The sequence below is a fragment of the Hylobates moloch genome, unplaced genomic scaffold, assembly GCF_009828535.3.
Source record: "Hylobates moloch isolate HMO894 unplaced genomic scaffold, HMol_V3 SCAFFOLD_6, whole genome shotgun sequence".
Lineage (NCBI taxonomy): Eukaryota > Metazoa > Chordata > Mammalia > Primates > Hylobatidae > Hylobates > Hylobates moloch.
The window spans coordinates 154,888,031-154,911,332 of record NW_026652281.1 but is presented as its reverse complement, the minus strand read 5'-3'; the positions used below and the strand labels follow the sequence as shown (position 1 = coordinate 154,911,332).

Sequence of the window (23,302 nt, the reverse complement as noted above, 5' to 3'; positions counted from 1 at the left end):
CCCGACTCCTGCGGCTCCTGCAATCCAGTCTCCAAGCCCGCCTGGCCTCTCTGTTGGTGAAAGCAGTGGAGTGGGAGCCCACAGTCAGCAGGGAGCCCCGCTCCCGCACATTTGCCCTCTCCCGGGGCCTCACCGCCTGTCTTCTCACAGTCCAGGAAAGGAAGGGTGGAAGGCACTCCCTATCTCACTGGCACGTCACATCAGACCAGGTGGCCCTGTGTCACTCCTAAGCCCTGGAGCTTGCTGGACTTGCAGTCTTTTCAGGGGAATCCCAGAAGCAGTGAGGAGACCTGAGGCCTCCCTGCCTGTCCCCTTCTCCCTCCCTCCCTCCCTCCCTCTCTCTCTCCCTCCCTCCCTCTCTCTCTCTCTCCTTCCTCCCCTGAACAAACATCACTTGGTCCTGTCCTGCGGTGGGAGTTGGGGACACAGAGCTGCCTGAGATGCAGAGTACATACTGCAGGAGCTCCTTTGTGCCAGGAGGGAGAATCGAGCACGGCAGAAAGAGCGAGTGGCAGAGTGGGGGACCAAGCGCAGGGGCAGCGTTCGCCTGATGCCTAGAAGGAAGGGGTCTAGGTTGGGGGCTGGGGCAGGATGATGCCCGGGGGGGTCTCTGGGGCAGGACGATGCCCGGGGGGGTCTCTGGGGCAGGACGATGCCCGGGGGGGTCTCTGGGCCCGGGGGGGTCTCTGGGGCAGGACGATGCCCGGGGGGGTCTCTGGCATGACTGCTTGGGTGCTGCGGGGACCTGCAGGTAAGTAACAAGGGGGGCGGGGCGCGTGGGAAGTTGGGAGGTGAGCTTGAGTTTGGAAGTGGTGCCTCCCAGTGGAGTTAGACATTTAGGTACAGAGCTCAGAATAAAGGGTAGACCGCTTGTCCATCTGCAAGTTGGTCACATGGCGCGCCTAGCACTGTGCCTGGTTAGGATCAGCCCTCAGGGGTGTGCAAGACCAGCTTCATTCTCTCCCTCCACGAGGGCCCTTTCAGTCACATCCAGCCTGCCTGGCCTGTGGCTCACAGGCCCTGTATGCTCAGCAACACCCCAGTCCTGCCCAGCTCCAGGCCTGCAGGGAGCATCACCCAGTGACCCTGGGAGGCAGGCACCCTACCCTGCCTGGGCAGCCGCCCACCCTGCCAGCACCCCTCCCCATCAGCCTCTGCCTAACCATGCCACCCAGGAGAGCCACCAGACAAATCCATTAGTTCAGCCGCCCCAACGCAGGCAAATGTCCTCATCTGGCTTCAGTTACCCAGACGGAGAGCTTCCTGGTCATACCCAGTGATTCCCATCAGGAAGGCACAGTGCTGCAGTGCTTCGGATCTAGCAGAGTCTGGCTACTTCCCCCACTCATGGCCCCTTTCCTGCCATGTCCCCACACTCTGCCCAGGGCCAGCAGCTTCGCTGAGCCGAGCACAACCTGAGGCCTGGCAAGAGCCCTGAAGCTTTGTGGGTGGCCACTGGGCCTTCTTCCTCCTGCAGCCAGAGGAACGTGGTGCTGCGTGTGCCGGGGGGTTCCCGTTCCCACACCTTGCTCTCGTTGAAAACAGGCCCAGAGAGGAGGAAAGGGTCCCCGAAGGTGCTGACCTGCCCCCCAAACCTGGGGCTTAGTTAATAACCAGGGCCAGTCATCCGGTGTGACTGGCTCCAGAGGTTCCCAGTCACCATCAGCCCCGCACAGGGCACTGGGGAGGAGACCAAGGCAGGTGTTTGGGCCACAACGGGTCGAGATGCTGGTGGGACAAGCACGTGGAGATAGGAAGGTAATTGGCTGTACAGTGTGGGTGTCGCAGGAAGCGTGGGCCTGGAGGTGCCTCATAAGCTGTAAACCCACACAGTATGAGGAGCTGTTGTCTGTTCTGAGGGTCCCAGAATCCTAGCCTCACTAGCTCAACACAGCCCCTGGCAATTCCAGCATAAACCCCAGATTCAGGGTCTGAGTCCAGGATGGGAGAAAACCGAGGGCTACATCCCTGGCATGCGCTTTTGCCCTTAAAACTCAGGGGAGCAAGAAGTAACATGTTTTTCATTTTTAAGTTTTGTTTAACCATCCTCACCTCAAGTCCCCGGTCACTGAGGCTGGCAAGAAATTCATTCTCGCCTCATCCCTGGGCCTGCAAAGCTTTTGGCGTGTCGCGTAGCACTGAGGGCCCCTCTCCACCTGAAGGGATCTCTTCCCTGTCGCTGTTTCTCAGAGAGAGACTGGCCCTCCCTCCTCTCCTTCCCTTAACAAAAGTTGGGAAGCACCTCCCACAAGACACACAGACACAAACATACATACACAGACACACACACAGAAACACAGACACAAACACAGATGTACACATGCACACAAATACATACATAGAGACACACACAGACACATGCACACAGACACACACACACACACACTCATTTTTCCATCCTGCCACAGACTCGATCGGGGCCAGTCTCCTGCATCTCCTTCGTGGTTGTTCTGGAAATTCTTGAGGGGGTTTGAGGTTGGCTTTTGCAGGAAGGGCAATGCCTTGTCATAGGGTCACAACCTGTCCCACCGTCGCCTCCAGGCCCAGCCCAGAGCCTGGCATGCAGTGGGTGAGCAAGACGTATCAAATGCCATTTACACATTGCAATCTTGTACCTGCACCCAACTTCACTGAAACAGGGGCGAGAAGGGGCGCCAGGAAGGATGGCAGTGAGCGCCACAGAGGTGAGGGGAGGGAGAGGGAGGCCTCAGACCTCTGCTCCCACAGCCAGAGCCAAAGCGTCTCCTTCAGCGTTGAGGTCACCCTGGTCTCAGGGTCTGACGTGGGCAGAGGGCCAGAGGCAGAGGTCGGGGGGTCTGCACTATAAATTCAGAAGGACTTACAGTGCGCAGATGGAGGACAAATGTGGACAGGAAGCCCAGAAGGCGTCTGAGCAGCTCCCTGGCTCTGGGGTAGGAGGAGCTGGAGGCCCCAGCTAGTGGTGGAGACTGCAGGCGGATCGCGTAGTGCCTGTCACGACTGAATTTGGGCACTGCGGGGGCCGTGACGGCCTCTTTGTTGTGTTGGCTTTGTTGTTTTACTTTAGTGAATATGAAGAAGCATTTGTCAGGGCTTTCCTAAGATAACCCACCCTTACTTCTAAGTCTGAAGTTTCTCAGCTGCAAACGCGTCTGCCTCAGGAGCCTCCCGTGGGAATCTTTGTGATTAGGGGAGGGCTTAGGAATGACTAAGTGAGCCAATGATTGAATGACAGAATGGGTGCGTGGGGCATGAGGGATGCGGCCACCTGGAGAGGGGGGTTGGCGGAACAGGCGAGGTAGTGGCAGAAGGAAGGGGTTTCTCCCCACGCATCTCCCCTTCACAGCCAGCAGACCCCCTCGGGCAGGCCACTCCCAGAAAGCTGTTGCGAGCGGATGGGCCGGTGGGTGGGGCATACGCCACGCAGCCAAGTCCACTGGCTTCCCTTCTCAGTGAATGCATTCTTGTTTTCCTGTCTAGGGCCCCCTGGACGGCGCGGCAAGCCTGGGAGAAGAGGCGACCCTGGTGAGTCCCAGGTTTTCTCAGCTCCTAAGACAAGGCTTGGAAGCCACCGTGGCCCCGGGCTCTGGCTGCAGGGCCTGACCACCTGCTCCCCACCCTGAGTCATGCCTTGGCCCTGGGCAGGTGCTTCTCCCCCTTCCAAGTCCAGCTGCTGTTTCCTGAGGCCGCAGCACCCGGTACTGCCTTTCCCGGGCTTCTTGGCATTCACAAGTCCAGAACTGTCCCCTCTGCCCCCAGCCATCCCCTGAATCTCATTGTTGGCCCCTAGTCTCCCACTCCAGAGCAGCCCCCTCTCTCTGAGGCAGAAGGTGATGACTCCGCCAGCCACGCCCTCCCCCATGGGTCCTTCAGCACAACCAGGTTCTCCTGTGAGTTTCATCCCTCCCCAGATGTGGCCTGTCCTTCCTTGGCAGAGCCACCAGGAGGAGACTCCCCCACCTCCCTTCCCTGCAGCCCGCAGAGGCACCTGTATTCACCACCCTTCCTTCCTGCTGTCTCTGCTTCAGCCAGAACTCCCCCTACCCAGTCCCCAGCAGATTGCCCCCTTCGCCCAGGGACTCTTCCCTAAGCCCCTCTGACATCGTCTTGGCTAAAGTCACGCTGACCTCTGATAGCCACACTGGATGCTTTGCTGCCTTTCTCTTTCTGGATTCCCCACCCTTGGCCACTCCCCCATGCCGGGCAGTCCCAGCTGTCTCAGCTGCGCTTCCTCCCTCATCTGTGACCCTGGCTCCTTTGCCATTCTTATAGGACCCACCTGCCCCATGAATGAATCTCCCTTAGCCCTCTCCTCTCCTCTCTCCCACAGTCTCCCACTCCTGTGATGCTGACCATGTCCTCTCCCTGCCTCCAGCCACATCCTCTCCTCCAGGTCCCCCAGGTTGGACATTGCCCTGCCGAAGCCAGCATCTCCCCAGCTTTCTTCCCTGGGCTTCCCCATCGCAGGGAGGAGGCATCTAGCCACCTGCTGCCCTGTGTAGACACCTGGCTGCATCCTCAATCCCTTCCCTGCCTACACCAAGTCCCCATGAGCCTCCTCCTCCAGGTCTCGGACCCGTGTCCTCTTCTCTCTTGTCACTGCCGTGGCCTCCTGCAGCTCTCATCACCCCCCACGCCATGTCTCCACCTCCAGCCTCACTGTGGATGTCCAGGGCCCTCCAGCTTCTGAGCCTTCACTCTTATGTCTTCCCGCACCCAGAACATCGCCTCCTCTACCTGGACTCCCATCCCAAGATCATTACCCTTTGTCCTTCAAGCCTAGCTCAAGCACCTCCTCCAAAAAAACCTCTAATGGTTTTGTCCAAGAGATATCGCCCCACACTCAGCACAGGCAGCCCCCAGGCATGTAAATGCACAGAACAGCGAACGAATGAATGCCCAGCCCCTACGCAACTTCACAAGGTGGCCGTGGTGACAAAGCCAGGCCGGCTCAGCACCAAGAGGAAGGGGAGGCAGTGGCAGCTTCTCTCCAGGCCTCAGACTCTTCTCCCTGGAGCTGGGCGCAGGCTGTCTGCCTCCTTGTTCCACTGGGTTTGCAGCATCGAATTCCTTACGCAGGGGCCCTCCAGATACACTCCTTAGCGCTCACCGGCAAGAAGCACCCTTCCTGTCTCTTTCTGCCTTGACTTCTGGAAGCTGAAACCTGTTTTGAGTTCAATGGCTGGAGCTTCCTTTAGCCTGGCTTCTGTGTGTAATCACCCCAGACCCTGCCAAATACACACTTTATTACTCAGTTCTTATTTTCTACCCTCGTAAAGGGTTTTATTGCCTTTTATTGTAAGTTCCTGACATGCTTTTTGGAAGGAGATGAGGAACACAGAGTCATTTTTTTAGGACAAAGTATGATATTATTCAGCTTACTCCAAAATCCATTTAACTTATGACTCAAGTTTAAAACAACCTCAAAGTCAAGGAAAGACAGACTCACTGGGTCCCTGGCCCTGTGCTGGGTTCTTTCAAGTCCTTTATCTCATGCGATCCTCAGAGCACTGCAAGATAAGAATATGTTATTATACCCACTTGCTGATGAGGAAACTGAGGCTCCAAGGGGTACAGTACCTTGCCAGAGGCCAGCTGCTGGCCAAGGGGTAGGCAGGATCCCTCCGCCTCGTTGTTTTTCCAGTGTGGTGTCCCGGTTGTCTGCCTATCCAAAAACAGAGTGAGCTGCACAGAACAGATGTGCCTCTCTGATTGGCCTTGGCTGGGCCTTGAGTTTATTTCTAGATAGTTACACACATATGTACATCCTGGCTTTCATGCCTTCCCTTGTATAAGGAGGCCTTTTTCCTGCATCCCTTGGGAGAAAGACTTTTTTTCTTTTTTTTTTTTGAGACAGAGTCGCTCTGTCACTCAGGCTGGAGTGCAGTGGCACAATCTCAGCTCACAGCAGCCTCTGCTTCCCAGATTCAAGCGATTCTCGTGCCTCAGCCACCTCGGTAGCTGGATTACAGGCACACGTCACCATGCCCAGCTAATTTTTGTATTTTTAGTCGAGAAGGGGGGATTTCACCATGTTGGCCAGGCTGGTCTCGAACTCCTGGCCTCAAGTGATCCTCCTGCCTTGGCCTCCCAAAGCGCTGGGATTGTAGGCGTGAGCCACCGCACCCACAGAGAAAGGCTCTTTCGGGTAGGGCAGTGCCTGGCTGGGATGCCTTCCTGAGGCCGCTGCAGACCTGCAGGTAGGGTGATCCTGCCCGCCTTCAGGGCAGGAGCCTCCCTAGCTCCCAGTAGGAGCCCCACAGTCCTGCAGTGTTTCTGTGTCTCTGAAATGGAATGGATTTTCCACCTTCCCCTGGCTGGCTTCTTAGCTGGAGAATCCCAGAACTGTGCCTGTACTCTGGGGTCCTCTTTCTTTCTAAGGGCCTTGGGCAGGATACTCTCTCCTCCCAGACCCTCCTATCCCCAAGAGTGACCGTCACGCTCCCCTGCTTCCGCAGCCCTAGACACCTCCCTCCATCTCAGCGCTTCCCACCCCTGGGGTGTTGGCCTGGTCTGCAGAGTTGTCCTGCGTCTCCACCAAAGCATGGGCTCCTCAGGGCAGGGGCTGGGCTAGGCCCCCACTCAGGAGATGGTCCATAAATGCTTATTGATGGGAAGGAGGAGAGAAGGGAGAGAGAAAGAGGCCCTTGCAGGCAAATGAAGAACACAGTTAGGAGACTGCTTGGCCAGTGCCTACACAAACCTGCAGAGAGAAACGGAGGCACTTAGCAGGTCTCCGCAGCTGCTAGCCTTCAGGCAATAGTTTCCGTGCTAGAGTCTTTTATCTGCCCTGACCCCGAGAAACTCTTTCTAAAAATCCGGTGGAAGAAGTACTTCTGGAATGGTGGAGTGAGGACCTCTGAAGATCTCCTCCATAAAGGAACAAAAACAAGGGGGGAAGACTGACCTTTTCAGAACTCTGGAAACGAACAGAAGTTTTGCCACAGCCCAAGAAATGTTTATTCAGGAAATATCTGAATCCTGCTATTAATAAGAACAGTAAGATTTGTAGCATTTTAATTTTCTCCTCTCTCAAGCTCATGGTAGCCTTAAAAACCAGCTTTAAAAACCGTGCATGGCGCACACATGTAATCCCAGCACTTTGGGAGGCCGAGGCGGGTAGACCAGGAGTTTGAGACCAGCCTGGCCAACATGGTAAAACCCCATCTCTACTAAAAATACAAAAATTAGCCAGGCATGGTGGTGCATACCTGTAGTCCCAGCTACAAAGAGGTTGAGGCACAAGAATCGCTTGAACCCAGGAGGCAGAGGTTGCAGTGAGCTGAGACTGCACCACTGCACTCCAGCCTGGGCAACAGAGCTAGACTGTCAGGGGAAAAAAAAACAGCAGTGTCACAACCACAGTACTTGTTGTGAAAACTAGCAGCCACTGGAGGAAGCAGAACAGGTTTGAAGCTTGCAAATGCTCATTCCCAGAGAATTGTCACTATGTGACTTGTCTGGCAGCTCCATGGAAAAGCACCATACCCAAGGCTTGTCTTTAAGTGACCTATGCACAGCTTGCTTAGAAGGAAGAGCCCTGTCCCCAGGATGCTTAACAAAAATAATAAGCAGCAATTTTTGAACATTGAAGCTGTTTGAGGTGATAACACCAGTGGATGACTTGAAAACTTACAATGAAAATATAGGGAATGAGATGTTCAAAGGAGCTTTGAAAAGCTCTGGCTTTTTCTAGGGTATCTGGAAGGCACATGCATGTGCAGGGCTATGTACATGTCCATTAAAAACCTGTCTTAGAGCCCCAGTCTCTCACCTCTGGCTGACTTTGAGATTGTTCAAGCGGGAAATGAAGACAAAGGCAGAGTTGTAATGTGGTGGAGCATTGAAGCTGTGCCCCAGCGCACACAGAGGTGCAGCACTGAAACTGCGTTCCAGCGCACACAGAGGCGGAGCGTTGAAGCTGCGTTCCAGCGCACACAGAGGTGCAGCATTGAAGCTGTGTTCCAGCGCACACAGAGGCGGAGCATTGAAGCTGGCTCCAGCGCACACAGAGATGCAGCATTGAAGCTGGGCTCCAGCGCACACAGAGGTGCAGCATTGAAGCTGTGTTCCAGCGCACACAGAGGCGGAGCATTGAAGCTGGCTCCAGCGCACACAGAGATGCAGCATTGAAGCTGCGTTCCAGCGCACACAGAGATGCAGCATTGAAGCTGGGCTCCAGCGCACAGAGAGCCCACCGGCACAGAGTGGGAGACTTTGGATCAAGGCATTCAAGGAAATCTCTGTCTAACCTGACGACTAAGCTAAACAAGCAGAGAATTCAGTAGCTGCACATGACAAAAAAGAAACACTTTAAAGAATTAGTCCAGGAAAGGCCCTCAACGGAGAGCAACAACAATAAGCAGCAACAACAACAAATCCTGGAAAGGAGAAGAGGGATCTCATTTCCAGAGTAGCCACATTAGATTAGTTTAAATGTCCAATTTTTAACAAAAAAAAAAATTAGAAGACAGGAAAGTAGGGCAGTAGAAAAGGAAAAAGTACAGTCCATAGAAATGATCCCTGAGGAAACGCAGATGTACTTGCTAGACAGAGATGTAGTATTGGTTATTATACATATGTTCAAAAAACTACAGGAAACCATGTTTGAAGAAATAAAGCATGAGAATCATGTCCCTCTAAATGGAGAATATCAATAAACAGATAAAAAATATTTTTAAAAGAACGAAATAAAAATTCTGGAGGTGCAAAGTACCATAACTGAAATGAAAAATTCAGTAGAGGGCTTCGACAGTAGATTTGGGCCGACAGAAGAAAGAATCAGCAAACTTGCACATAGGTCAATTGATATTATCCAGCCTACGGAACAGAAGGAGAAAAGAATGAAGGAAAATGAACAGAGCCTCAAAGACACTATCAAGTGTCCAATCACACATAATGGTAGTCCTAGAAGGAGAGGAGAGAGAGAAAGAAACAAAGGAATATTTGAAAAAAATTGCCAAATCTTCTTAATTTTGAAGAAAACCATTAATCTACACATCTAAGAAGCTCAACAAACTCCAAGGATGATAAACTCAAAGAGATACATACCTAAGCACATCATAGTTGCATTGCTAAAAGCAAAAAAAATGAATCTTGGCCAGGCATGGTGGCTCACACTTGTAATCCCAGCACTTTGGGAGGCCAAGGCAGGAAGATCACATGAGATCAGGAGTTCAAGACCAGCCTGGCCAACATGGTGAAATCCCGTCTCTACTAAAAAAATAATAATAATAAAATACAAAAGCTAGCCAGGCATGGTGGCACCTGCCTGTAGTCCCAGCTACTCAGGAGGCTGAGGCACGAGAATTGCTTGAATCTCTTGAACCTGAGAGGCGGAAGTTATAGTGAGCCAAGATCATGCCACTGCACTCCAGCCTGGACAACACAGTGAGACTCTGTCTCAAAAGAAAAAAAGAATCTTGAAACATCATGAGAGTATCACAGAAAAGGGATGCTCAATAATAATAACAGCTGGTTTCTCATCAGAAACCATGAAACCCAAACAGCAGTAGGATGACATATTCAATAAGTGATAAAAGGAAAAAAACTATCAACAAAGAAATCTGAGGGGTGGAGCCAAGATGGCCGAATAGGAACAGCTCCAGTCTCCAGCTCCCAGCCCCAGCGACACAGAAGACGGGTGATTTCTGCATTTCTGCTTGAGGTACCGGTTTCATCTCACTAGGGAGTGCCTAACAGCGGGTGCAGGACAGTCAGTGAAGCGCACTGTGCGCGAGCCGAAGCAGGGCGAGGCATTGCCTCACTCGGGAAGTGCAAGGGGTCAGGGAGTTCCCTTTCCTAGTCAAAGAAAGGGGAAACAGACGGCACCTGGAATATCGGGTCAGTCCCATCCTAATACTGCGCTTCTCCAACGGGCCTGGAAAACGGCACACTAGGAGATTGTGTCCCGCACCTGGCTCGGAGGGTCCTCTGCCCACGGAGTCTCACTGATTGCTAGCACAGCAGTCTGAGATCAAGCTGCAAGGCGGCAGCGAGGCTGGGGGAGGGGCGCCCGCCATTGCCCTGGCTTGCTTAGGTAAACAAAGCAGCCAGGAAGCTTGAACTGGGTGGAGCCCACCACAGCTCAAGGAGGCCTGCCTGCCTCTGTAGGCTCCACCTCTGGGGGCAGGGCACAGACAAACAAAAACTCAGCAAGAACCTCCACAGACTTAAATGTCCCTGTCTGACTGACAGCTTTGAAGAGAGTAGTGGTTCTCCCAGCACGCAGCTGGAGATCTGAGAACGGACAGACTGCCTCCTAAAGTGGGTCCCTCACCCCTGAGCAGCCTAACTGGGAGGCACCCCCCCAGTAGGGACAGACTGACACCTCACTCGGCTGGGTACTCCTCTGAGACAAAACTTCCAGAGGAACTATCAGACAGCTGCATTTGTGGTCTCACGAAAATCCGCTGTTCTGCAGCCACCGCTGCTGACACCCAGCCAAACAGGGTCTGGAGTAGACCTCTAGTAAACTCCAACAGACCTGCAGCTGAGGGTCCTGTCTGGTAGAAGGAAAACTAACAAACAGAAAGGACATCCACACCAAAAATCCATCTGTACATCACCATCATCAAAGACAAAAAGTAGATAAAACCACAAAAATGGGGAAAAAACAGAGTAATAAAACTGGAAACTCTAAAAAACAGAGCACCTCTCCTCCTCCAAAGGAACGCAGTTCCTCACCAGCAACGGAACAAAGCTGGATGGAGGATGACTTTGACGAGTTGAGAGAAGAAGGCTTCAGACGATCAAACTACTCTGAGCTACGAGAGGAAATTCAAAACAATAGCAAAGAAGTTAAAAACTTTGAAAAAAAATTAGAAGAATGGATAACTAGAATAACCAATGGAGAGAAGGGCTTAAAGGAGCTGATGGAGCTGAAAGCCAAGTTTCAAGAACTACGCGAAGATTGCAGAAGCCTCAGTAGCAGATGCGATCAACTGGAAGAAAGGGTATCGCTGATGGAAGATGAAATGAATGAAATGAAGAGAGAAGGGAAGTTTAGAGAAAAAAGAATAAAAAGAAATGAACAAAGCCTCCAAGAAATTTGGGACTATGTGAAAAGACCAAACTTACGTATGATTGGTGTACCTGAAAATGATGGGGAGAATGGAACCAAGTTGGAAAACACTCTGCAAGATATTATCCAGGAGAACTTCCCCAATCTAGCAAGGCAGGCCAACATTCAGATTCAGGAAATACAGAGAACGCCACAAAGATACTCCTTGAGAAGAGCAACTCCAAGACACATAATTGTCAGATTCACCAAAGTTGAAATGAAGGAAAAAATGTTAAGGGCAGCCAGAGAGAAAGGTCGGGTTACCCACAAAGGGAAGCCCATCAGACTAACAGCTGATCTCTCGGCAGAAACTCTACAAGCCAGGAGAGAGTGGAGGCTGATATTCAACATTCTTAAAGAAAAGAATTTTCAACCCAGAATTTCCTATCCCGCCAAACTAAGCTTCATAAGTGAAGGAGAAATAAAATACTTTACAAACAAGCAAACGCTGAGTGATTTTGTCATCATCCTGAAGGAAGCACTAAACATGGAAAGGAACAACCAGTACCAGCCACTGCAAAAACACGCCAAATTGTAAAGACCATCGAGGCTAGGAAGAAACTGCAGCAACTAACGAGCAAAATAACCAACTAACATCATAATGACAGGATCAGATTCACACATAACAATATTAACTTTAAATGTAAATGGGCTAAATGCTGCAATCAAAAGACACAGATTGGCAAACTGGATAAGGAGTCAGGACCCATCAGTGTGCTGTATTCAGGAAACCCATCTCACGTGCAGAGACACACATAGACTCAAAATAAAGGGATGGAGGAAGTTCTATCAAGCAAAACAAAACAAAAAAAGGCAGGGGTTGCAATCCTAGTCTCTGATAAAATAGACTTTAAACCAACAAAGATCAAAAGAGACAAAGAAGGCCATTACATAATGGTAAAGGGATCAATTCAACAAGAAGAGCTAACTATCCTAAATATATATGCACCCAACACAGGAGCACCCAGATTCATAAAGCAAGTCCTCAGTGACCTACAAAGGGACTTAAACTCCCACACAATAATAATGGGAGATTTTAACACCCCACTGTCAACATTAGACAGATCGACGAGACAGAAAGTTAACAAGGATATCCAGGAATTGAACTCAGCTCTACATAAAGTGGACCTAATAGACATCTACAGAACTCTCCACCCCAAGTCAACAGAATATACATTTTTTTCAGCACCACACCACACCTATTCCAAAATTGACCACATAGTTGGAAGTAAAGCTCTCCTCAGCAAATGTAAAAGAACAGAAATTATAACAAACTGTCTCTCAGACCACAGTGCAATCAAACTAGAACTCAGGATTAAGAAACTCACTCAAAACCGCTCAACTACATGGAAACTGAACAACCTGCTCCTGAATGACTATTGGGTACATAATGAAATGAAGGCAGAAATAAAGATGTTCTTTGAAACCAACGAGAACAAAGACACAACATACCAGAATCTCTGGGACACATTCAAAGCAGTGTGTAGAGGGAAATTTATAGCACTAAATGCCCACAAGAGAAAGCAGGAAAGATCCAAAATTGACACCCTAACATCACAATTAAAAGAACTAGAAAAGCAAGAGCAAACACATTCAAAAGCTAGCAGAAGGCTAGAAATCACTAAAATCAGAGCAGAACTGAAGGAAATAGAGACACAAAAAACCCTTCAAAAAATTAATGAATCCAGGAGCTGGTTTTTTGAAAAGATCAACAAAATTGATAGACCGCTAGCAAGACTAATAAAGAAGAAAAGAGAGAAGAATCAAATAGATGCAATAAAAAACGAAAAAGGGGATATCACCACCGATCCCACAGAAATACAATCTACCATCAGAGAATACTACAAACACCTCTATGCAAATAAACTAGAAAATCTAGAAGACATGGATAAATTCCTCGACAAATACACCCTCCCAAGACTAAACCAGGAAGAAGTTGAATCTCTGAATAGACCAATAACAGGTTCTGAAATTGTGGCAATAATCAATAGCTTACCAACCAAAAAGAGTCCAGGACCTGATGGATTCACAGCTGAATTCTACCAGAGGTACAAGGAGGAACTGGTACCATTCCTTCTGAAACTATTCCAATCGATAGAAAAAGAGGGAATCCTCCCTAACACATTTTATGAAGCCAGCATCGTCCTGATACCAAAACCTGGCAGAGACATAACCAAAAAAGAGAATTTCAGACCAATATCCTTGATGAACATTGATGCAAAAATCCTCAATAAAATACTGGCAAACCGAATCCAGCAGCACATCAAAAAGCTTATCCACCATAATCAAGTGGGCTTCATCCCTGGGATGCAAGGCTGGTTCAACATACGCAAATCAATAAATGTAATCCAGCATATAAACAGAACCAAAGACAAAAACCACATGATTATCTCAATAGATGCAGAAAAGGCCTTTGACAAAATTCAACAGCCCTTCATGCTAAAAACTCTCAATAAATTAGGTATTGATGGGACGTATCTCAAAATAATAAGAGCTATCTATGACAAACCCACAGCCAATATCATACTGAATGGGCAAAAACTGGAAGCATTCCCTCCGAAAACTGGCACAAGACAGGGATGCCCTCTCTCACCACTCCTATTCAACATAGTGCTGGAAGTTCTGGCCAGAGCAATCAGGCAGGAGAAGGAAATAAAGGGTATTCAATTAGGAAAAGAGGAAGTCAAATTGTCCCTGTTTGCAGATGACATGATTGTTTATCTAGAAAACCCCATTGTCTCAGCCCAAAATCTCCTTAAGCTGATTAGCAACTTCAGCAAAGTCTCAGGATACAAAATTAATGTACAAAAATCACAAGCATTCTTGTACACCAATAACAGACAAACAGAGAGCCAAATCATGAGTGAACTCCCATTCACAATTGCTTCAAAGAGAATAAAATACCTAGGAATCCAACTTACAAGGGATGTGAAGGACCTCTTCAAGGAGAACTACAAACCACTGCTCAATGAAATCAAAGAGGATACAAACAAATGGAAGAACATTCCATGCTCATGGGTTGGAAGAATCAATATGGTGAAAATGGCCATACTGCCCAAGGTAATTTATAGATTCAATGCCATCCCCATCAAGCTACCAATGACTTTCTTCACAGAATTGGAAAAAACTACTTTAAAGTTCATATGGAACCAGAAAAGAGCCCGCATCGCCAAGTCAATCCTAAGCCAAAAGAACAAAGCTGGAGGCATCACGCTACCTGACTTTAAACTATACTACAAGGCTACAGTAACCAAAACAGCATGGTACTGGTACCACAACAGAGACATAGATCAATGGAACAGAACAGAGCCCTCAGAAATGATGCCGCATATCTACAACTATCTGATCTTTGACAAACCTGACAAAAACAAGAAATGGGGAAAGGATTCCCTATTTAATAAATGGTGCTGGGAAAACTGGCTAGCCATATGTAGAAAGCTGCAACTGGATCCCTTCCTTACACCTTATACAAAAATTAATTCAAGATGGATTAAAGACTTATATGTTAGACCTAAAACCATTAAAATCCTACAAGAAAACCTAGGCAATACCATTCAGGACATAGGCGTGGGCAAGGACTTCATGTCTAAAACACCAAAAGCAATGGCAACAAAAGCCAAAATTGACAAATGGGATCTCATTAAACTAAAGAGCTTCTGCACAGCAAAAGAAACTATCATCAGAGTGAACAGGCAACCTACAGAATGGGAGAAAATTTTTGCAACCTACTCATCTGACAAAGGGCTAATATCCAGAATCTACAATGAACTCAAACAAATTTACAAGAAAAAAACAAACAACCCCATCAAAAAGTGGGCAAAGGACATGAACAGACACTTCTCAAAAGAAGACATTTATGCAGCCAGAAAACACATGAAGAAATGCTCATCATCACTGGCCATCAGAGAAATGCAAATCAAAACCACAGTGAGATACCATCTCACACCAGTTAGAATGGCCATCATTAAAAAATCAGGAAACAACAGGTGCTGGAGAGGATGTGGAGAAATAGGAACACTTTTACACTGTTGGTGGGACTGTAAACTAGTTCAACCATTGTGGAAGTCAGTGTGGCGATTCCTCAGGGATCTCGAACTAGAAATACCATTTGACCCAGCCATCCCATTACTGGGTATATACCCAAAGGACTATAAATCATGCTGCTATAAAGACACATGCACACGTATGTTTATTGCGGCACTATTCACAATAGCAAAGAGTTGGAACCAATCCAAATGTCCAACAACGATAGACTGGATTAAGAAAATGTGGCACATATACACCATGGAATACTATGCAGCCATAAAAAATGATGAGTTCGTGTCCTTTGTAGGGACATGGATGAAACTGGAAAACATCATTCTCAGTAAACTATCGCAAGGACAAAAAACCAAACACTGCATGTTCTCACTCATAGGTGGGAATTGAACAATGAGAACTCATGGACACAGGAAGGGGAACATCACACTCTGGGGACTGTTGTGGGGTGGGGGGAAGGGGGAGGGACAGCATTAGGAGATACACCTAATGCTATATGACGAGTTAATGGGTGCAGGAAATCAACATGGCACATGGATACATATGTAACAAACCTGCATATTGTGCACAAGTACCCTAAAACCCTAAAGTATAATAAAAAAAAAAAGAAAAGAAAAACAAAAAAACAAAGAAATCTATACCTGACAAAACCATCTTTGAAAATTGAGGCCGGGCGTGGTGGCTCATGCTTGTAATGCCAGCACTTTGGGAGGCCAAGGCGGGTGGATCACAAGGTCAGGAGTTCAAGACCAGCCTGGCCAAGATGGTCTCTACTAAAAAAAAAAAAAAAAAAATACAAAAAATTAGCTGGGCATGGTGGCATGCACGCGCCTGTAATCCCAGCTACTCCGGAGGCTGAGGCAGAGAATTGCTTAAACCTGGAGGGGCGGAGGTTGCAGTGAGCCGAGATCGCACCACTGCACTCCAGCCTGGGCAACAGAGCAAGACTCCATCTCAAAAGAAAAGAAAAGAAAAAAGAAAATTGAAGGAGAGTAGCCAGGCACGGTGGCTTATGCCTGCAATCCCAGCACTTTGGGAGGCCGAGGCGGGCGGATCATCTGAGGTCAGGAGTTCTAGACCAACCTGGTCAACATGGTGAAACCCCCCCTCTACTAATAATACAAAAATTAGCTGGGTGTGGTGGTGCGCGCCTGTAATCCCAGCTACTCGGGAGGCTGAGGCAGGAGAATCGCTTGAACCCCGGAGGCAGAGGTTGCAGTAAGAGCTGAGATCGTGCCACTGCACTCCAGCCTGGGTGACAGAGCCAGTCTCGGTCTCAAATAAATAAATAAAAATGAAAAAATAAAAGAAACTAGAAAAATAAGAGCAAACTTAACCCAAAGCAAGCAACAGGAAAACAATCATAAAATCAGGGTAGAAAGAAATGAAATGGAAAATAGAAAAACAGTAGAGAAAATCAACAAAACCAAACGTTGATTCTTTGAGAAGATCAACAAAACTGACAAACCTTTAACTAGACTGACCAAGAAAAACAGTGACGTCTCAAATTACCAAAATCAGGGCTGAAAGGAAGGTACATCACTAGCAACCTTAAAAAAACAAAAAGGAAGGAATAATGGAATTACTTTGAAAAAATTAGGGTGTTCAAAGCAGGCCCAAGCTGCCTGGATACCGCAGCTAGGAAAAAACAAAAAGGATTAAAAGGAAACACTAGTAACAATTGTATGCCTACAAATTAGATAGCAAAGGTGAAATGGACACATTCCTAGAAAGACACAGCTGCCAAAACTGACTCAAGAAGAAGTCAAACATCTGAATAGACCTGTAACAAAGAGAAAGATTCAATCAGTGATCGAAAAACTTCCTACAAAGAAAAGCCCAGAATCAGATGGCTTCACTGATGAATTCTAAAAAACACTTAAAGAAGAATTAATAACAAACTTTCACAAACCCTTTAAAAAATAGAAATGGAGAGAACACTTCTCAACTCATTCTGAAGCAAGATTAACTCTGATACCAAAACTAGACAAAGACATCACAAAAAAAGAAACTATAGACCAATGTCTTTTATGAACACAGACATAAAAGTCCTCAACAATACAAGCAAAGGAATCCAGCAAAAGAATTATAAACCAAGTGGGATTTAACCCAAAAATGCAATGTTGGTTTAACACCCAAAATCAATCAATGCAGTACATCATATTATTGTATAAGAGATAAAACCACATGATCGTCTCAGTAAATGCAGATAAAGCATTTGATGAAATCCACAACTTTTCATTATTTAAAAAAGCCGACTCAGGCTAGGCACAATGGCTCACTTTGTAATCCCAGCACTTTGGGAGGCCAAGGCGGGCAAATCACTTGAGGTCAAGAGTTCGAGACCAGCCTGGCCAACATGGTGAAACCCCGTCTCTACTAAAAATACAAAAATTAGCTGGGTGTGATGGTCCCTGCCTGTAGTCATAGCTGCTTGGGAGGCCAAGGCAGGAGAATCACTTGAACCTGGGAGGCAAAGTTGCAGTGAGCTGAGATCACGCCATTGCACTCCAGCCTGGGTGACAGAGCAAGACTCCATCATTAAATAAGTAAATAAAAATCCACTCAACAAATCAAGGATTTAAAAAAACCTTCCTCAACTTGATAAAGGGCATCTATGAAAAACCCACAACTAACTAATAGCATACTTAAAGGTGAAAGACTGAATGGTTTACCCCTAATATCAGGAACTGATACTCCTGCTACTTCTGTTCACTCCTGCTATGGATGTTCACTCCTGCTACTTCTGTTTAACATTGTGTTGAAGGCTTTAGCCAGGACAATTAAGCAAAAAGGAGACATTAAAGACATTAATATGGGAAAAGAAGTAAAACTATCTCTATTTGCAGATGGCATGATCTCATGTATAGAATATTCTAAGAATCTACATCTGGCACATGTGCCCCTGAACTTAAAAGTTGAAGAAAAAATAAATTTTTGCCAACCTCGAGTGAAAAAAGATACTCTTTCATATTTTTTCTGAATTTTTACTTTTTACTTTTGAATCCTTAATCTATATGGAATTGATTTTTTATATTTGGTTTGAGATACATATATAATTTCATTTTTCCCCAGTTTAATTTTGGTGAAGTCCAATCTATCAATTTTTTCTTCTGTAATTTGTGCTTTTGGTGTCATATCTAAGAAACAATTACCTAACTCAAAACCGTGAAGATTTATTTCTATGTTTTATTGTAAGGATTTTAGAGGCAAATCAATAGCCTAATTTCCCATCTTAACAACTAGAAAATGAGGCCGGGCGTGGTGGCTCACACCTGTAATCCTAGCACTTTAGGAGGCCAATGCAGGTGAATCGCTTGAGGTCAGGAGTTGGAGACTAGCCTGGCCCACTCTGCTCCTTTGGGGAAAAGTCCCTGAAGGTTGTTGTCTTTATTCTGGGGGTGGGTTCAGGCTTCTGAGAGCTGGGAGCCAGCGCACAGCATCTTACCTGAGCTGGCTGAATGGGAGAGGAAGAGAGGCTGAGTCAGGACCAGGGAGAGCAGGTCACAGGCAGAGGGGAAGTGAGGAGTCCAGGGGCAACAGGAGCAGGTGTGGGGCAGGGACAGTGACCCTGGCAGCCTCACGCCACTGAAGCCAGCCCTCACCTCCTGGTGTGTGGGCCTGGCCCCTGCCAGGCTATGGGAAATACTCCTCCCTGTTTGCATTTCATGAAGGCTGGACACACCCTTTGGGAAACACTGGAGACATGACTGTTCCCAGGGGGGCTAAGAGCTGAAGGTGGGCATCGGGGGCTCTCAAGACCACCACGCACCTCTGCTTACCTGGTAACACAGCAAGCAGCTTGCCCACCTGCTCTTAACGCCGAGGTGTGAATGGGCAAGGTTCCCAGTTTGAGGAACTCTCTTGGGCCACATCCATTCAGCCTAAGAGGCCCCAGAATCATCAAACCTTCTACTTCATCAGATGCTTTCACTTATTTCCCAGGTCATCTGGCTCTTACTGAATTGCTCCCACATTCCTGACAGCAAAGTCAGTGGAACACGTGTTTGAAGGCCGTGCGCAGAAGGGCTGGGCCTCGGGGCACCACCACGTGGTCACCTGGAAGCCCTGCAGCCAGCTCACTTTCTAAGCAGGAACCCCTGGCTGGCCTGGACCAACCCCTCTGTCGCATCCATCGCTCTTGGATGCCCAGCTTGCTGCAGGCCGTACGGTCCATCTCCAGAGGCTGTGGCAGCCACGGTACAAACCTAGTACAAGAAGTCAAGTGCAGAGGGCTCCGAAGATGCGACGGCCTCCAGCGCCCTTGCCCTTTTCAGCCCTCATCCATTCGGCATATGCTGACTCAGTGCTTGTGCCTGCCCAGCTCCGATCTGGGCAGCAAGGCGACAGCATGAACTGGACAGATGTGATCCCAGGGATGTGGTCCCTCTTAGGGAAGTGCCTTGCCGGGGGCTGACAGAAACAGTCCTCGACCCACAAGTAAATAACCACTACCGATGGCAACAGTGCGTGGAAGGAAATAACCAGGAAAAGATGATGGAAACCAATGGGGGAAGGGTGAGGAGACATCTTTGTCTTTGACATCTCTGTTTTTTGTCTGTTTTTTTGAGACAGAGTCTCACTCTGTTGCCCAGGCTGGAGTGCAGTGGCCTGATCTCGGCTCATTGCAACATCTGCCTCCGAGGTTCAAGCGATTCTTCTGCCTCAGCCTCCTGAGTAGCTGGGATTACAGATGCCCGCCACCACATCCAGCTAATATTTGTTTTAGTATAGACGGGTTTTTGCCATGTTGGCCAGGCTGGTCTTGAACTCCTGACCTCAGGCGATCCACCCACCTCCGCCTCCCAAAGTGCTGGGATTACAGGCATGAGCCACCATGCCTGGCCTGGTCTTTGACATCTTTGGATGTCACAGTTGTGGAAGGTTTGTCCAAGGCAGTGGCAATGGAGCTATGCCATGCCGGCTGCAGGAACACAGCCGATGTGAATGTCTAAGGCTGAAGGGAGCTGGCAGCTTGGGGAACTGAGAGGGAAGGGTGGAGCAGAGCACCGTGCCCAAGGGCACTGGAGACTGGCAAGGACTGGGCCATGCAGGAAGGCTGGGCCAGGAGTTGGGATTTCATTCCATGTGCCGTGGGAAGCCCTGGAAAGGGATTGGGCATTTTGTGAACGCCCCTTTGGCTGGTGGGGCTGGGTGCCCAGGAGAAGGAGTCGGATTAGGAGGCTGTGACGCTGCTGCTGGCATGAAGCAATGATAGCCTGGTGACATGGTGCCAGTAGGGCCCAAGAGAAGTGGTGGGCAGTGTGTTTTAAAGTCTTGTAGATGAGCTTGAGGTGGCCTGTCCCACGAGCAATGAGATCAGTCTCCGGAATGCTGCCATTCCCACTCTGCCACCCCCTCTGGAGACCATGGATGGTGCCATGGGTTTAGGGTCCTACGGGACTGCCTCTGGCTGGACTACTGCCTCACCAGCCGGGTGATTCAGACACACCACACACCCTCCTGGGGACCTCTGGGGAAGCTCAGTACACATTAGAGCTCTTTCTGTGGTAGGAAGAAAAATGACGTGGCCGAGAAAGGGGGCCTGGGTCGTACCACGGATGAAAGTGCCTTCCCAGCAGCCCCTGCGTGGGATCCACGGGGGTCATGAAGTGCGTATCTCACCTCTGTCTGCCCCAGGTCAGAAGAGGACATGACCCTGGGCATGGTAGCCTTTCTGGGCCTCAGTTTCCTCATCTGTAAAATGCACCTAGTGAGGTTGCAGCAGGGGTTACATGAAATGGTCTGGGGAATGCATTCAGTGGAGCTGCCGGTGCATGAGGAGTGCTCAGCGAGGGAGTGATGGTTACTCTTACAGCCCCTCCTTCGTCTCATCTGGGCTGCACCTCACGCCAGTCCCCAGTGCTCTGCTCTCAGGACCTCAGGCTCTCAGAATAATAATCCCAGCCTGAGCTTCCCTGGAGGCAGCTTGGACATGAGTGTGACGAAAGGCAGCAAAAGCTGGGAGGAGCAGACAAAGACAGAGCTTTCTCCAGCCACTGTCAGGTTCAAGGGTGTTGACGCTTTTGACTCAGTGAGCTATACACAAATATCCAATGGTGTGAAAGAGCCCAGGGTGAGAGGTCAGTCTCCCTGCCCTCTGGCCATTCGGCCCCCCTACTCAGAAGCAACCCTGATGACCACTTCCTTGCACCCACACCTAGAGATGCCCTGTTTATACAAACAGAAGTCTGCAGATCATTTTTACTACGTGCCATTCTATACCCTTTTAAAATGCAGCAATACACCCTGGAGATAGTTCCATGTCAGAACTTACGAACATTACCTTTTTTCATGGCTGCATAGTATTCCATTTGCAGCTGCACCCATCCTCTATTTAATCAGTTCCATCTGTGCCATTTCTAATACTTTTACTATCTCAACACTTCTGTGATGAGGACTGTTTTTATACCCCATCCTTTTACATATGTGTTAACATAGCTGCAGAATACATTTCTAGGAGGATAATTGCTGTAGCAATTGGCACATGCATTTTAAATCTTAGTAAGTATTGCCAGATCACTCTCTAGAGAGAAGGTTCCAATTTATCCTCTCACCAGTGTGTGAGGTGACTGTCCTCATTGCCCTTCACACAGTAGGTCATGAGATTTTTTTAATTTTTTAATCTGATATTGTGATTTTAACCTTCATTTCTTTTATTATGAATGAAGATTAGCACTTGTAGCTACAAAAGTTAATCCTCGTTCATAATCCAGATATTTCAGGGCTATTTGTATTTTCTGTTCTGTGATCTCTTCATTCATATCTTTGGATATCTTGTTTCTACTAGGTTGCTGATGTTTTGAGAGATGTTTTGTAGGAATGTTTGTATGTCAAAATATCTAGCCTTTGTGACATGAGTTAGATATATGTTTCCTAGGTTGGCTTTGTTTTTGAGCCAGAGTCTCACTCTGTCACCGAGGCTGGAGTGCAGTGGTGTGATCTCGGCCCACTGCAACCTCTGCCTCCCAGGTTCAAGCAATTGTCCTGCCTCAGCCTCCCGAGTAACTGGGATCACAAGCACACGCCAGCACACCCGGCTAATTGGTTTTTTAGTTTTTTGTTTTGTTTTGTTTTGTTGTATTTTTAATAAAGACAGGGTTTCACCATGTTGGCCAGGCTGATCTCAAACTCCTGACCTCAAGTGATCTGCCTGCCTCAGCCTCCCAAAGTGCTGGGATTATAGGCATGAGCCACCGCACACGGCCTAGGTTGGCCTTTGACTTTGCTTCCAAGACTTTTTGCCTTGCAGACATTTTTTGGGTTTCTGTGGTTGGATCGGATCCTCTCTTTTATGGCTTCTGGATTATGAACCATAGCTGGAAAAGTCTGCCCTCTCCAAGGCTAGAAAGGAATGTTCTCACATTTTCTTCTAGGATTTTTATGGTTTTCTTAACATGTAAAATCATTGATCCTTTTGGAATTCATCCTGGTTGATGCTGAGGCAGGGATCTAATTTCATTTTTTCGTGATAACTAGTGGTTATAACACATCTCCCCCTACTGTTTCCAGAGGCTCAGGTGTGGGGCACTGGGGAGGGAGCTCGGTAGTGATCTGGGGAGGCAGATCACCACGTGGAAGGCACCACTGGGTTCGGGCCTTTGTCTTAGGAACAAGACAGTGAGGAGGGAAGTGTCAGGATCAGATCTGCATTTTGAGAAATATGACCCTGGCCCCAGAATGGGAGACTGGGGTGGTGACGGGGTGTCATTCTTGAAGCCATCTCTGATCCCAGGTGCACCCACCTCATTGCTAGTCGGTTCCAGCCCCTGGGTCACCAGCCCTCTCTCCCACAGTACTTCTGGGTGAATTCCTATGAATCCTGATAGCCACATAGAAGCCCCTTACACAGCCTGGCCTCTGGACTCCGTGGCCTCCTTTCCTCTGATAGGCTTGGCCTCCTCTGACCACAGCCTCTCCCTCCGGAGGTCTTGCCCGATATAAATGCAGCATCCACAAATTCTCAGTTCACAAATTCCAGCCCATTCCCTCTCCCTGACCCCCACAACCCTTCCATCTCCAGCCTTCAGATCCATGGATCCCAGCCCCTTGCCCCTCGTCCCTCCAGCTGGAATCCTGCCAGCTGCCCCATGCCAGACCTCCCTGCTCCTCTCTCCTCCCTCGTTCTTTTTTTTTTTTTTTTTTTGAGACGGAGTCTCGCTCTGTCGCCCAGGCTGGAGTGCAGTGGCGCGATCTCGGCTCACTGCAAGCTCCGCCTCCTGG

At 48.5% G+C, this 23,302-nt stretch overlaps 1 protein-coding gene across 1 annotated transcript in view; it reads left to right on the top strand.

Annotated features, from left to right (window-relative positions):
* COL23A1 (collagen type XXIII alpha 1 chain) overlaps positions 1–23,302 on the top strand; it is a 325,129-nt gene that overhangs the window by 246,784 nt on the left and 55,043 nt on the right. Inside the window, exon 3 of the mRNA XM_058440198.1 lies at positions 3,460–3,504. Within this exon, the coding sequence (XP_058296181.1) occupies positions 3,460–3,504 (45 nt within the window). The remainder of the gene's footprint in view (positions 1–3,459; positions 3,505–23,302) is intronic.